General features: G+C 53.2%; 1 protein-coding gene across 1 annotated transcript in view; it reads left to right on the forward strand.

Annotated features, from left to right (window-relative positions):
• The window catches only part of LOC131213396 (all trans-polyprenyl-diphosphate synthase PDSS1), a 27,158-nt gene that overhangs the window by 2,717 nt on the left and 11,618 nt on the right, over window positions 1-12,823 (forward strand). The window contains exons 3-4 of the mRNA XM_058207431.1: window positions 10,521-10,673; window positions 12,281-12,420. Of these exons, the coding sequence (XP_058063414.1) occupies window positions 10,521-10,673; window positions 12,281-12,420 (293 nt within the window). The remainder of the gene's footprint in view (window positions 1-10,520; window positions 10,674-12,280; window positions 12,421-12,823) is intronic.

The raw sequence follows: 12,823 nt of genomic DNA on the forward strand, positions 1-12,823 counted from the left end.
CTCTCTCTCTCTCTCTCTCTCTCTCTCTCTCTCTCTCTCTCTCTCTCGTGCCGCGACCCAACAGAGCGATACGTGTTACAAAGTTGCGCAAAGTAAGCAAAGCCGTCCTATTCCATAATACATACCCTGGGATTGGACTGGGTTTGTCAACGTTTGCGCGTGCATCCCCTCCACGGCAGGCTGTCCGGTATGAGATAATCGATCCTCACGCCACCTCAGTGCCATGCTAGTAGCCTAGTACGGAACCTGCTCCAGACATCCATTATTATTTGGATATTAGCACTCCCAGGCGGCACAGTTGGAGGTTACTTTCAAGGTCTCCCAACGCACACTGTCCAGTCCCACGTTGGGCTTGGCAATGATTAGAGGAAGCAGATCCCAACACACGGCGAGGTCGAAAACGGATCCTATATGTGGGTCCCCCTGAACACACGAGGTTGTAGTTCAGCGTTTCCTGGGCGTTTCGGATATTAGCCCAGTGGCCCGGTGTCTCTTTTGGTCTTGAAGTCCGTGGAGTGTAAGGCATGCCAAGGACGTTCGATATGATGGGGGGCAGCTTGCTTGGTGGCGCTGGAGATCGAGGAAACGAGATGTCCATACGTTTTGGGCACTGTTGCTGCACTGTTTCACAGTAGTCTGCGGTAGGCTGCTAACGGGTTTGACCTCTCCCCCGAAGTCGTCAAGTATGTCATCATTTTCCCTAGCGCATTGGTTGCTACATAATCGCCTGGGCGCGTTATCTAGTTTGTCTGAGAGATTTCTACTTTGGGCCGCCTTTGAACGACTTCATACGGCTGGTGGGCTAACGGTGGGCTTCTCGCGGTGGCTTCTATTGGCCCATCTCGGTTGGCGTGTGCTGGTGTGCTGTGACCTAGTTTGTTCGTTTCGAGGACCTGTCAGGCCGCAGAAAGATTCACCACACCGTGCGCTGCACACATACGAACATCGGAAAACGGGCTCCGAAACCTTGCGCGCGCGCCTCGCACCACCGTGCTGACATTTCGAAATACCGTGCTCCACAAAACCAGCTTCGGTTGATCGGTTTTAATTTGACGTTCACAACAAACCAAAACGCGTGCACCGGGCCGAAGTCCGGACAATCCGGATGTGGTACCTCGTCTACGAGGTTCGCTGATAGCAGGAGCGGTCTTTTCAGCATCACATTCTCCCATCAGGCGTATCAGCATGGCTGGTGCGCTGGGCATGGTTTTTCGACCAGCAACACACACGCCATGGACGGAGGCAGCTTTCTAACGGAGTGACATTGGAGCCCACCACACCGAGCACATGGGTTGAAAAGTCTAGGGCCTAACACATACAGAAGGGGCTGGTTTTATTGCATCCACCGTTTTTTCAGTTTCAGCCTTCAAAAGCAAGCTGTTGAAACTTCATGATATTCTACTCATAAGTGGGGAAAAAGGTCGTTCAAGCGAAGCGAATGGCTTGAAAAGTATCGTAAGGATTCTGCTCCAACTCAGAAGCAACGCTAAAACGTTGGATTACTGTCTCCAAACGTGGTCGTTAACTTAACGTTAATTAAGAAACGATCGCAGGTGGCAAAGAAAAAGAATCAGTGTCATTAAGATCAGGTTCCGTCAAGTCACAAACGTCAAACAAATGCAAAACTACATTAATTGAACTACGAATTGCTCCCACATCTCGACCGTATTCGCCAGCATTAGCTCCCAGCGACTGGCCGTGAAATGTTAGAACCGGCGCTGGGGAATGATATTGAACCAAAACGAGTGCGTTTTCTTTCTCAGACCCGGAACTTTTCATTCGGAGCCCAGACCCGAACCGGGAACCCGGCGTCTGAGGGGTTCGTTGCCCCATTTAGTTGACTCGGACTAAAATCCATCGTCGGGACGCTACGCGACAGGTTCCTATGTAGTATCGGTTTGCTACTACAAGCATACCAGTTCCAGAAATTCCGCTTGCCAAGATCGGCCCGTTTTGTGGCAGGTGCAGATGGCAAATCGTTGGGCAAGCAAACGGTACCCCCCCCTCTCCAGGGGGACCCACTTTTGGGGGAAAGCTCTCAGCGTCACGCGGGCGTTGATAAATAGACGATGCGGAATCCAAATGTTACCGTCGCGTCGCGTATCGCCCAGAGCTGCTTTTTTTGCTGCGTTCCGGGTGCTAATGTTTGGCCTCGTTTCAGGTCCCGTGGTCCCGGCGCCATTGAAGAATTGCGTCTCCCGATATCCATCCAACCATCGGCAGAAGCTGGGTCCAATCTGTTTTGTTCTGCTATCCGCCCGTCTGGCTTTTCCGGATGTTCCAGGCGGGCTGGAACCGTACGGACTCTGCGCTCTTGCTGTAGGCCCGGTCTACTCGGTCGATGGGTTCGTGCTGTGCGACTCGGGCGAGGATGGGTCGGGTTCGCCAGTAAAGAAGGACACGTGCCGCTACGGGCCGTGGAATGCCGTCGACTTGTCTCTACACTCCGGCGCGGCCCGCATTGAGCGATCACGACTGTGTTTCATTGATATATGAGAGCCCGTGATCCGGGCTGTGGGAACGCTGCTCTCTCAACGCAGCGCCGCCACCCGTCCCAATCGGATTCGGAATGCTGGTCTGGCCCAGTGTCCGACGATGCCGGCCGTCGGACTTTCTCGAGCGCTCCTCACCGAAACTAGTTCTTTTTCTTTGCGCGGGCAGTGTGTTCGTGGTTTTACCCTTCAACAACTCTGTGCCGTGTGAGGAGCGCGTGCGTTTGAGTGTGCGTAGCGTGTGGAGAAATTTAGGAAGCTGTGTGCGCTGCCAGCGGCGCGTGATATTTCGCTGCTGACCCAGATCCGACATCCGACTGTCGGACGGTTCTCGGCTCTGTGTTTGTGTTGGTGTTCTGCGCCGCCCGCCCGCATGCGAATAAGTTTCTGTAGCGCGGGCGGGCATCATCCAGGCATCAGGTGTGTGGTGTGTAAGCCCTGTTGCCACGGTGGTTCAGTGTCGAGGTTCTCTTTATAATTTCTCCGGGCTGACCTCGAAATGCTCGAACGGATCATCACTGCGCAACACTTCAGTACGAAGACGAACTCTGAAGCCGAACCGATACGGCTACTGCTGCTGCTGGTGGACAGCATCAAAGAGTACGAGTAGCGAACCGCTTCTGGGGCCATATACTGACGGCCCTGTCAGTGAGCACGGGCCACATAGTTTTGGCGGCAAACATTGGAATATTAAGAGGTTCATTAGGCAGAACGCGAAGTTCCACGGAGTTGGCGAATAGGGCTGACGAACAGTCCAGGGTCGGTACCTTTGACGCGAGATAGCGACCGTCATGTCCGGCTTGTGTTGCCCGAGAGGGCTAATCAATATGCAGGAAGGGCAGAACCTGATGCCGGCCAACCTATGAACCTATGATTTATCAGGGATCTCATGTGAAGCATCAATATTGGGCCAGCCCCAATATTTGTTGTCCGGCGAGATGAGGTGAGATGAGCTTCAAAAGTGTATCCCCCTCGAATTGACACGGAATCCCCCGCTGTCCCTGGGGGTGGGGGTGTGGATACGTGGTACGAGAGCGCGCCCTTTGTTTGCACTAGACACTTAGTTTATGCTGCTTTGGCGCTGCCATATTCGGAGCCACAGACCCCGGACACGCCACATGTACGGTACGTCGTGCCGCTCATCTGCGAGTTTGGTTAAATCTCTTTCTCTATCTTCTTTCTCATCTACCTATGCTGCTCCAAGCGGCAAGAACCTCATGTTGGATCACTCAGAAGTTTGGGGAAAAATCGAATGCATAGTGAGGTTTTCGGTAGGGAACTAGATGGATCAATCTAGTGTGCATCGGCGACTCCGTCTTCATTTTCCGAAAAAAATGGGCCGAGATGTCCATTTCCCAATTTTCTGCAAGTGTCCCATGATGTCCATGCGTCAATTTCAAAGATTCTACTGAATGTTTACAATTTCCATCGATGAAGTTTGACGCGATCGACATAGTCAACATTCTTTCGGGTCTTTAATGGGTCGATACACTGCGGACTTGGAGCGCACTCAGAGCTCAACTTCTCTCTCTCTCTCTCTCGCTCTCTGTCTCCTGCTACTTCCAAATTAAAGACGTTGGACGTACCAGGCACTGCTGGCTGTAGTAAAAGGTAGTCAAAAGAGGGGTCTTTCGTAATCAGGAGCCACCCAATGCTGGCGTGATATGCCCTTCGGGAACACGATCTCCTATGCGGGCAGGACAATCTCTTCTCATTACCTTCGCACAGGAGGACATCCCGTTCACTTTTTGGCGCCTCATCGCCAAGATGTTTACTGGTCGTCCTGGGCACTGGGCATGCATTCATTCCTTCGGGCGTTCCTCCCTTTCACTGTTCGCACAAGCTGTTTGCAGTTTTGTGTTGTGGTGGTTTGGTGTCTCCCCCAGAAGATGCACGTGCGCGTAGTGTAATTGAGGTCAAGTAGGCTAGGAAAACGGCGCAGGCGTCTTTTCCGAGAAGCCTGTGAAGTCACTAGTGACTACGGGTCTGTGACTAGAACCCCCCCGCCCCAGCCATCATTATTTGTATTGGATCGTTTGCTGCGACTAGGCAGAAAGAAAACGAGGGTAGACCAGACCGGATTGAACTGAGCTCCACAGAGCCCATCGGCCATCAGATCCGTTCCGTTCCGTTCCGTTCCGTTCCGTTCCGTTCCGTTCCGTTCCGTTCCGTTCCGTTCCGTTCCGTTCCGTTCCGTTCCGTTCCGTTACACAATTTACCGTAGAAGCGTGACGTAACTCGGATTCATCATGGATGCCTCGACTGACCGACCAACCGACCGACTACTACTGCTGGTAATCACCTGTGCGATGTAGTAGTCCACGCGACATAATCACCGACAATGGAGGGTTGTTAGTGTCATCATAAATGATGGCTCCACAGTTACTGAGTTGCTACTGGCAACGGGTCCAACTAACAACGCCAGTACTAGAGCTAGTGTCTGGTGGACCAGTATTCTTGCGCAAAAAGAAGTATCGCAGACACATGCCTCGGAGAAGAGAGGAATTTGATCCACCAGGCTATAGACACACTGCACAGTGTGCGATACTGGACTTTAGCACTTGTGCGCTGGATGGTGTCTCTTATGAACCCCAGCCACGGCCATCGTGGACGGACACTAGACACCCATGTCATGTACACCGATGTTGTTGCTCCAGCGTAGGGCAGCCGATCGTATTCTGCCGTTGGCGCTGTCGCTGTACCCTCTGTGTAGTCCAGTCACGGACACTTACCTTCAAGCAGGGAGGTCTGTGTGGTGTTTTATTCGGAATGCCTTTCTGCGGAGCGAGCGGCCAACGATTTCGGTGCACTTTAGGTGCGCCGAACCGAATGGACTGACCAAAGTTCAGGGTCGCCTCGTCCACGAGTGCAGTGCTCGCCCTCTCCGTCTCCGTCTCCTTTTTGAGCGATTCAATGGCTGGATCGATAATGACCTCCCCCGTTGATCTGCGTCTATGTACCTGCTCCTATGGTTCGCGGGGTAGTTGTCCCGCAAACAGATGTAAACAGTTGCAATGTTCGTCACCACCGTATACAGGGGGCCGCCTCCCACGAGCGGTGGGTGCCACCGCAGAAGAGAATGTCCACAGCATACACGAAGAGAAACCAAACGGTTTTCAAGATCAACCAGTGGTCGACCTCCGGAAACACACACAGCGGTGGTGGTGTGGTGAAATTACAAATCTGACCAGAATGACAGTTCGCTGGATTCGTGACAGTTCGGTACAGTCTGCGTCATGAATGAATGGAGCTTGCTTCCGATCGTGCCTCGAAGATCGAATATCCCCTGGAGGTCTGGACGTTACGCAACCAACTTCTTCAACTTCCGCCACCGTTCCACGTGGGTGATGGTGATCTCCACGTCCACGTCCGGGAGCGTTCGCGCGCTGTTGACTGATCGCCAACATCGACGGTGGCGACGCAACTTCTCCAACCAGCTCCAGTCCAAGATGTTCGCCGCGCTTCATCTGGCCCGTGGAGGCGATCCGGCTCCGTGAGGTCTCGAAAACAATAATCACACAGCTGTGTGACCATATCATCCGACACAGCTGTGTATGCGTGTCCCTGTACGGTGCAACGGTGACGTGTTGCAGCAGCAGCAGCAGGCACCGTTGCATAAAACAGGTTGTAGTACCTGACTCACTTTCTCTGTCACTCTTCCCGTCTCTCTCTCTCTCTCTCTCTCTCTGAACCCAGTTACTCTGTCTCTTTCCCTCTCCTTCTATCTCTTTCTTTCTGTCTCCTTCGCACGGTTCCACTGGAGCTGTGGTGGTTTCGCTGCTTTCGCTTTCGTTTGGTCACCACCGGACGACCTGCCAAGGTTTCCTGTCATGTGTGTGTTGCTCTCTCTACCTCTTGCTCCTTCTGTCTCACTCTGTCTCACTCTGTCTCGCAATTGAGAAATGTTCGGTGTTGCCGACAAGTGCCATTGGCGATGGGTCGCGATCGTGTGGATCGTGTGTTACTCCATCGCATCGGTTCGAGTGTGCTGCCTTGCGGAGGTCTGCGGACCTGCGTGCGGTGGTCTTTGGTCTTGCGCGTCGTCGTCCTGCCTAGTGGGAGTAGTTCTGCAGTAATGCTACTGCGGTCAGCTGATCAGACCTGACAGACGACCGGACGACCGGAGTCCCAGGACCTACCAGTACGCAAGCCTACCACCCCTTGGATCTCAAGTGCGGCACGGTGTGCACGCGCCGGCGATGCGGAACCAATCGACCCGGGCCTCGGACCATGACGTCTGTTTGACCTCCTCTTCACGTCCGTGGCCGTTTGCAACTGGCCCTGATGTGACTTACGCTACTACTATTGGGGTTGAAGTTTACCCTTGCCTTTCCTTGAGGTTGTGGACTATGGGCTCTTGCGTAGTCGTCTATCGCGCTGGATCGTTCCCTGGATCGGGACGGTTGTAGATAGTCAGTAGTGACATATAGACGTAACTTTTGACATAGAGCCATGTATGAGAATGAATTCTGGAATCTCCACCAATTCACTAAAACCTGGGTTGCTACTGCTCATTCGAAGGCTTGTTGTTCGACCCTCTTTCAAACACAACCATCCCAGGCAGGCTTTCTCTTTGGCTCGAGTCTGGGTTTTATGTTTTGAGTTTGTTATTATGGAAAGTCCATGAAGATGGCGGTGTTTGACGAACGAACGGCATTGGCAGAAAGCAGCCCCAGGTGGTGCTAATAGTGGTAGTTTGGCACAGCTTACCAAATGGTGGATGATGGCGCGCGCTTTGCGATGTGATAATGCCATCGCTCTGTGCATTGCTTTGCGCCGCGTGTCGGATCCTCCATTTGCCGAAACCGATAGACGATTGTATTCGTAATTAAATTACCTCTGCCCCAATTCCGTGCCGACCGACGAGCAAGATCGATCGGTGAAGCACACACCAACTACTGGCCCCCGTAGAAACCCGGATCCATGATCCACGAGCAGTACCGATCTCTTATCGCTCTCCGCTGTGTGTGCCGTGTGTCGTGAACGTGTGGAGCGCTTTGGAAAGTTTGATTGATTTTTATCCTATTTTCTACGCTTCCATATTTTCGACTCAACTCGCGTGCGCGTTGAGTTTGCCTCTATATTGTAGTGTACCTGCGGAGCGTAGCCAGTCTTGGTCTGGTGGATCCACGAGTTGTCGAACTGGTGCTGCTGCTGCTGCTACTGTAAAGAGAGCTTCACGTATCGAAATCACATCGCGTACTCGTAATTGCATGACTGCACAGTCCCCAGTTTGGTCAGCATTAGTGGCCCAGCAGTGATCCTCCGGAAGTTGTACAAGTCAGGGAACGATAGGGATCCCACCGCACATCTTATTCACATCGGTTCCGAGACGCACGTCGTATTGGGCGGCAGAGAGCATAGCGAAGGTAGCGGACCAGAAACTTACTGCCAGAAACGGCGGGAATTGGCGAGGGGATTGGGAAGAAAGTAAGAACCCTTTGAAGCGTATCAATAAGTCCATAGGTTAGTAGTGTACTTTAAAGGTCCTGGGGTAATTCCTGGTAATTCAAAAACTGAATAGTAAGGACAAACGTTCCTTGGTCCACCCAGGAGGCATGCTTGTATCATGGATATTTTAACGAAGAATCGAGTGTGGCGAATCGAAGATCCTAGTGAATCTTTCTGGGCAGTTCCACCGATTCTGAGACGTAGTACGGGTTAAGATCCAAAATCGTATACGATTTGGTACCATATAGATGCTGATGACAGCTGAACTACCACTTGTTGTTCCATTACACGCGCTCCAGTGACAGTATCCCCATCCGACGCTTTTTTGAAGAAGTCACTTGCAACTCCGTCGTCAGTTCCAAGTCTGACGCTCCGAGGGCGCATTTTTCGGCGGGACCTTCCGGTAGGTGGTCCCACGGAGAAACCGTGCCTGATGCCGGGGGTCTGTCTACTGGAGCCTGTTGGTAGGTCGGTTTGGCTTCGTTTTTTGCTAAACGCACCCCTCTCACCCCAATTCCGTCGACCTCCACCACCACCACCACCATCACCACCAGTTCTGGCTGGATAGGCTACCCGTGGCGCAACTTTGTAGCCACTTTCTCTTCGGCGGCGCAGTTTATGTTTCCAATCCGCACGCCGTTCCTCTGTCCCTTTCTTTTCCTCGCCTTATTCCCCCCCTCTCTCTCTTTCTCTTTCTCGCTTCCTCTTTCGTTTTGTACTCTGGTCGCGCGGTTGACTACCTGTGCCTGGGGCACGTCTGCCTTGTCCCCAAACGAACGGCCCTGGCCGCGGACGGACGGACGGACGTAGCCCCCGATATCAAACATCTCTCACTTTCTACAGGCACTACGCACGCACGCACACCAGTGCTTCTGTAGTTCCACCGCCACCACCCTGTGTCTGTGGAATGTCGTGGCGCGGTCCTGCGCTTCTCGTAGCGACGGAAACGAGTTCCAAGATGTTGAAGTTCACCTACCGCGGCTTTGGTCAAATAGTTGGCCCAAAGCAGGCGTTTCCCCTCCCCCCGTATTCCGACTGGGGGGTGGTTGCAGTTGTTCTTGGGCGCCCCTCTGGTTGGATGCATCCTCCGGGAACACATGGGTACTGCTGCTGCTGCTGCTGCTGCAGATCTGTGGCAGTGGCGATGGCCCCCCGTAGGTCAGACAAATTTTATCTGCCGTGTGCCGTGCCTAACCGCACGTAATGAGGTAAGTAGGGCACTCCGTGTGTTCGGTGCGCATTGAGAATGCATTGCCCATACGCTCGTGTGTCGATGCCGTTACCTGGCCACGAGACACCTGGAACCTCGAACCGGCTTTCGGGGGCTGTTGTCCAGTATTGGTCGACTCTGAAGTCTCCTGCTCCAGTCTGTGGCTGTCTATCGGGAAGGTCGAGTTGGCTGACCAGTACACGAGTGTCGTGTGCAGCGGCCATCCACATCTCCACATAGTTTTTGAAGAGCAAGAACAAACACACACAGACCTGCCCACATCCGATAAGTAGGAAGCCCCCAGCGCACTTTGGTTAGTGCCCCGAATGAAAGTAAATTGTACCGGGACCGGTTTGACACTTGATTCATATCGACATGAGCTGTATCTATGGAGGGGTCCATTGGTGATAGGGAAGCAGCTTTGATTGCAGAGTGTGTGAAAGGTCAGCGAGTGACACAGTGCCCCAATGGGGCAAAGAGCAGCGTATCTTGCTTCCCGTTCTTGCCCGCTCAGCTCAGCCAGCTATTCCGGCTAGCTTACGCCACGCCACGGTTCTCCAAAAATAGGCGCGTCAAGCGGCGACCCGAGCGCCAGAATTGCCTCTGATGTGTTTGTCTTTCGACGTCCGGTTCCGTGTGGTGGGCCCACACTCTTCTTCGCCCGGAGTCGGCATGTCTGCAGGGCGGCAATCTAGCAGAGTTACATCACCGGCAGAGACCGCCGTGGTGGGATTTGGCGGCTTTCGGCGAGCTGATTAAATATTCTATCTTTTTCGTATCCCACCTTCCGCGAAAAACGGCTGGCTGGCTGGAATGGAGGCGAAACGAGCGTGAGGATATGCTAATGAGGTGCTTTGCCCTCCGAGAGTCCCGGCCATTGAGACGGTGGTGAGTGCTGTGGTTGTGCCAGGGAAGTTAGGACAGTCCACCTGTCGTTAATTAAGCAGCTCAGCTTCTTTAGGGCCACTAAACAGGTTTTGCACCTCGGGGTATCTGCCGGGGTACCAAAATAAATCACCAGCCGAACAGTCCAAGTGAATCCACACCACCGGCAGGCATATTTTATGGTCAGGGCTCAGCGGCTCAGGCTTACCGCGTTGGGGAGCGTTCTAAGCGAAGTTCGTTCGACCGATCGGGAAACGTCCATGGTCTCGGTGGTTGTCGGTCGTACCGCTTCTAAATCCGTCAGCTGGAGCATTAGATAAATTGGATAATGGGGACAACCGGTTACTGTCAACTTGGCTTGAATGGTTATGTTTTAAGCTGTGAACTTCTCTGTTGGGGATGCTCTTGATGCTTTCATATTCGTAGGACCAAGTTTCTAATCGTTCTTTTTTTGTCTTTCCAAAAATGTCTTTCCCTGACAGAAGGGCAACGCCGGCGTCACACTGCATCCCTGTATGCGAGGCTACAGCTCCGTGCACACACAGCAGCCGGCTGGACCGATCCGGGAATACAACATCGATCCCTACATTCTGCTGGAGGATGAGCTGAAATACATCTTCGAGGATATCAGACAGGTGAGCGCCACCTCCCGGTCCCGACTCCAGGTCTATCAGGCTCCAGGCTCCTCGCCTATGGTCTCGTCTATTTATTGTCATACCCACGCTCTAAACGTAATCGAATTGAGGATCGAATTTTGTGACATCGATAATCAAGCTGAACTCAAAAAAAAGTGCAACCTTCACGGCTAGCAGCGGAATTTCAAGAACAGCCACGTGGACAAGCCTGTGGTCTCGCTCAAGAAGCCCGCCACGGCCGTTTCGCCAAGATAAAAAAAATATAATAAAACGACCACCAGCTTGTGGCTCGGCGCGCTCGTCGACCTTTTCGCTGCTCTGGTCGGTCGGGGTAGCCTGTAGCGTCTTCGCTTATCGCGTTCGAATCGATCATCCGCGGCAGATCCGGGCAGGCAGGCAGGCAGGCAGGCAGGCAGGCAGGCAGGCAGGCAGATTAGTGGTGATTAGCCTCGAAGTCGAAGCCTCGAGCTCGGCTTGTTGGTCCACCTCATCTTTTCGGTGCAGAGCGCTGTTGACTCACATGGTGGTATCCCTTCCTTCTCGGAGTTGAAATTTCCAAAGCCCGCCGAAGATGATACTCCGCTGGCGGGGTGGTGTGTGGCAGGTCCGAAACTGGTTGTCCACGTCTGGTTTTTGTCATTCTTTCTTCTACCCTTTTTTTTTTTTTTAAAGTTTGGTTACCTTGCGCGCACACAAACACACCCCAAATGCGATGGGATTCCATTGGAATTTTGAGCAGGGTGGGCCAGTTTGAGATGGCGGAGCGTGGTGATGATGGCGAGGGATTTTGGGTGTGCCATTCGGTGTAAGGCTCACATGTGCTCACACACAGAGAGCCTTTTGCCGCCGGACAGAACGGGCCCACGGCTGTCGAGGGGCTATAGGTGTCGACGTCGACGCTGATACCGCCGTGTAGCGCTAAAATAGCGCGCCCAGCACGAAGCTCCACCACACATGTGGCACACCTTCTACCGATGGTCCACGGGCCGATTACGGGGATCGCGCTTGAATGTGTCACGGATGAGCGAACGCAAGCTGGTAAACTGTGGTGTCTTGCCGAAGCGATGTAACATGCCCGGCCTTCGGATCGGAAGGCTTTCGAAACGAGTTTTCTCGGACGTAGGATCTGTTCAAATACTGTGTATTGGAACTATGAAATCCCATACCCCACGGAAGGAGTTTCGTTTCAACACTTTTCCCTAGCGGAAGGTCTTGGGCCAATCTTGGGATTAAGGAGTGCACTCCATACAGTAGACAACCTCTGGAGTTTCCATGCGCCGGCTTCCTGAGTTGGGAATTGTCCCTGCTAGCCCGGATGGCTTATTCTAGTGCCGGGGCGGGGTAATCACGGTTCAATGACCAGAGCTGGGAAATCCCAACCCAACCTTTTACAACTGAACGTAGAGAACTGGTTCTCTGCTGGATAGAATTCCCCCGCGCGAGTCCAACGGTTTCCGCGAATGGTTGCCGGCGGCAGCGCAGAGTGAAAGGAACAAAGGTCTCGGCCTGGAAAGGAACAATGGACTCGGCCGGCGGCGGCATGTAACGACTTCTCGCGTGACTTCTCAACGCCTTATCTCTTCTCCTTCTCGTCCACCCGGAAACAGGAAATCAGCCGAGCCACCAATCACCAAGAACTGAACAAAATCGCCGTGTACTACTTCGACGGCCAGGGGAAAGCGTTCCGACCGATGGTGGCCATGCTGATGGCGAAGGCCCTCAACTACCACATGCACAACGAGAACAGGTACGTGTTGCAGCATCCTTGTCCCTTGTAGGGAGTAGATTATCGTCGACAACGACAACGGACCAAAATACGCTGATGGCCAATGAAGACGTCTCGACGTCGGCGACGACTTCCTGTGCGACGTGGCTCCGAACGTCCGTGACCCGCGCACAGCACAGCACCATGAACCACCCAATGACCCCCGCCCCCGGGCGAGAAGGAAGAGATTGGGTTCCTGGGGTGGAGGTCAGAGGTCTGTGAGGTTTCGAGCGAGGTGAAGGCTGGAATCAGCTTACCATTGTAACGTGCTCCATAATGAGCAACCGTAGGCCGTTCCAACTGTGTAAGGTCATAACCGCTTGTGCTCCCACTCTCTCTCTCTCTCTGCTCTGTTCGGTTACCTTAAATCGAATTATAAAAATCC

Source organism: Anopheles bellator, chromosome X (genome assembly GCF_943735745.2).
Source record: "Anopheles bellator chromosome X, idAnoBellAS_SP24_06.2, whole genome shotgun sequence".
Lineage (NCBI taxonomy): Eukaryota > Metazoa > Arthropoda > Insecta > Diptera > Culicidae > Anopheles > Anopheles bellator.